Source organism: Penaeus monodon, chromosome 33 (assembly GCF_015228065.2).
Source record: "Penaeus monodon isolate SGIC_2016 chromosome 33, NSTDA_Pmon_1, whole genome shotgun sequence".
NCBI classification, from domain to species: Eukaryota; Metazoa; Arthropoda; class Malacostraca; order Decapoda; family Penaeidae; genus Penaeus; species Penaeus monodon.
In genome coordinates, this window is record NC_051418.1 from 30,144,036 (window position 1) to 30,145,529 (window position 1,494).

Genomic DNA, 1,494 nt, shown 5'->3' on the forward strand with positions numbered 1-1,494 from the left:
AACGTCAGCCAAAGATAACAATTTGCCTTGGTGGTTCTGGAACCAAAATATGCTGTGATGTACGATTTGGTCGTGATGTGGTGTGAGAGAGAGAGGGATTCTAGTGATTCTGTGAATCTGAGGAACAAGAAGAGGAATGGATAAACAAACCCAGCATGGATAGAGATACTTTGATGAAGGATGCTGTGCTCCGCCAAATGTGATGACTAGACTAATCATCGACTCTGTGTGAGATATTTTGTAGATGCATTGATGCCATACGTTAAATGGTGTTGAACTGCAAGTGACATTGAACTTCTGTGTAATGAAGCAGCTGGCTGTGCACACATTAATGCTCTAGACATAGTTATTAGTGACTGCCTTATTAATGCCCAATAAGACATCATCACCCGATATATACAGAGCCTCAGACTTGGAAAAAGTGCGAAACTTCAACCACTTTTTTGAAAGTTGGTTGTTGACCCTCTTTCTGTTCTTTAATAGCAGTGACTTAACAGTTAATTATTCATATATTCAGAAATATTTTCAAAATGGCATTTAGCTCCTAAAGATCCCCTTGTTTATTTCGACAAGTATTAGAGGTATCATTAAAATCCAGTACCGTATGGAGCCTTAAATTCTGCATTTTGTTCATAAAATTCAAGTCTTATGATACCTAATTTCAAGTTATTAAGGTCTTCCAGAAGTTGGAATACGTGTTAAATATTTCATGTAAATCTACAAATTGCAGTGAATCAGATTTAAGAATGTGTTTGTTGTGCAAACCAAAGTTGTATATGATGTTCTATACCTTGTTAAAGTGCATCTTATGTAATCTCCATATCCACTGTTAAAAAGAATACATTATTAAAAAGACTTACAAAAATATGTATGTAGGAGAGACTAATGAATGTTTCTATATTCTTATCTGTCTTTGACCTGCTTTGAAGCTGGAGAACATATCTGTATGTACTGTGTAATGCAGTATCTAGCTCATTCCTTCATGTAGAGGGAGGACCAAATGTTGAATGTCTGTGTAGAAATTTTTCTTTCAAGTTATAGTGAATGAGCTTAGTAAATAGCCGTGTATAGTGCTGCAACTTCTGTAAAAAAAAAATACGACCACAACATAGTATTAATATATAGATTCGTTTATGTATTTTCTTGTATATTTCCTCCTCTTAGAGGGATAGATGTAGATAACTAGTGAATTATTTTCTTTATTTTCCAATATGATTGTGAATAGGTGCATCTCAGCATATACAATTAGTTGCTTTGGATGTAAAATCACATGTATTAATTCTGTAGTGTTTGAGTGTTGTGGTTGCATGGTGCTGTTGTAGGTGAGGGACTGAGGGTGCTGAAGCCAGTTTGAAAGTGATGGGAGTGTGGGTGTGATGGTCTTTAATTTCCTTTTGTGTCCGGACTTTGGTATGAACTCATGTTGATTTAGTTCTGGCAGGTGAGGTAGGTTTTTTGTCAAACAGTCCTGGTAACCAAACTAGATGCATTTGG

General features: G+C 35.8%; 1 protein-coding gene across 1 annotated transcript in view; it reads left to right on the top strand.

Annotated features, from left to right (window-relative positions):
• LOC119594360 (protein O-linked-mannose beta-1,2-N-acetylglucosaminyltransferase 1-like) overlaps window positions 1–904 on the top strand; it is a gene marked incomplete in the record, with an annotated part of 135,567 nt that extends 134,663 nt beyond the window's left edge. The window contains 1 exon segment of the mRNA XM_037943416.1: window positions 1–904. Within this exon segment, the coding sequence (XP_037799344.1) occupies window positions 1–18 (18 nt within the window).
• Between the last annotated feature and the right edge of the window lie 590 nt (window positions 905–1,494).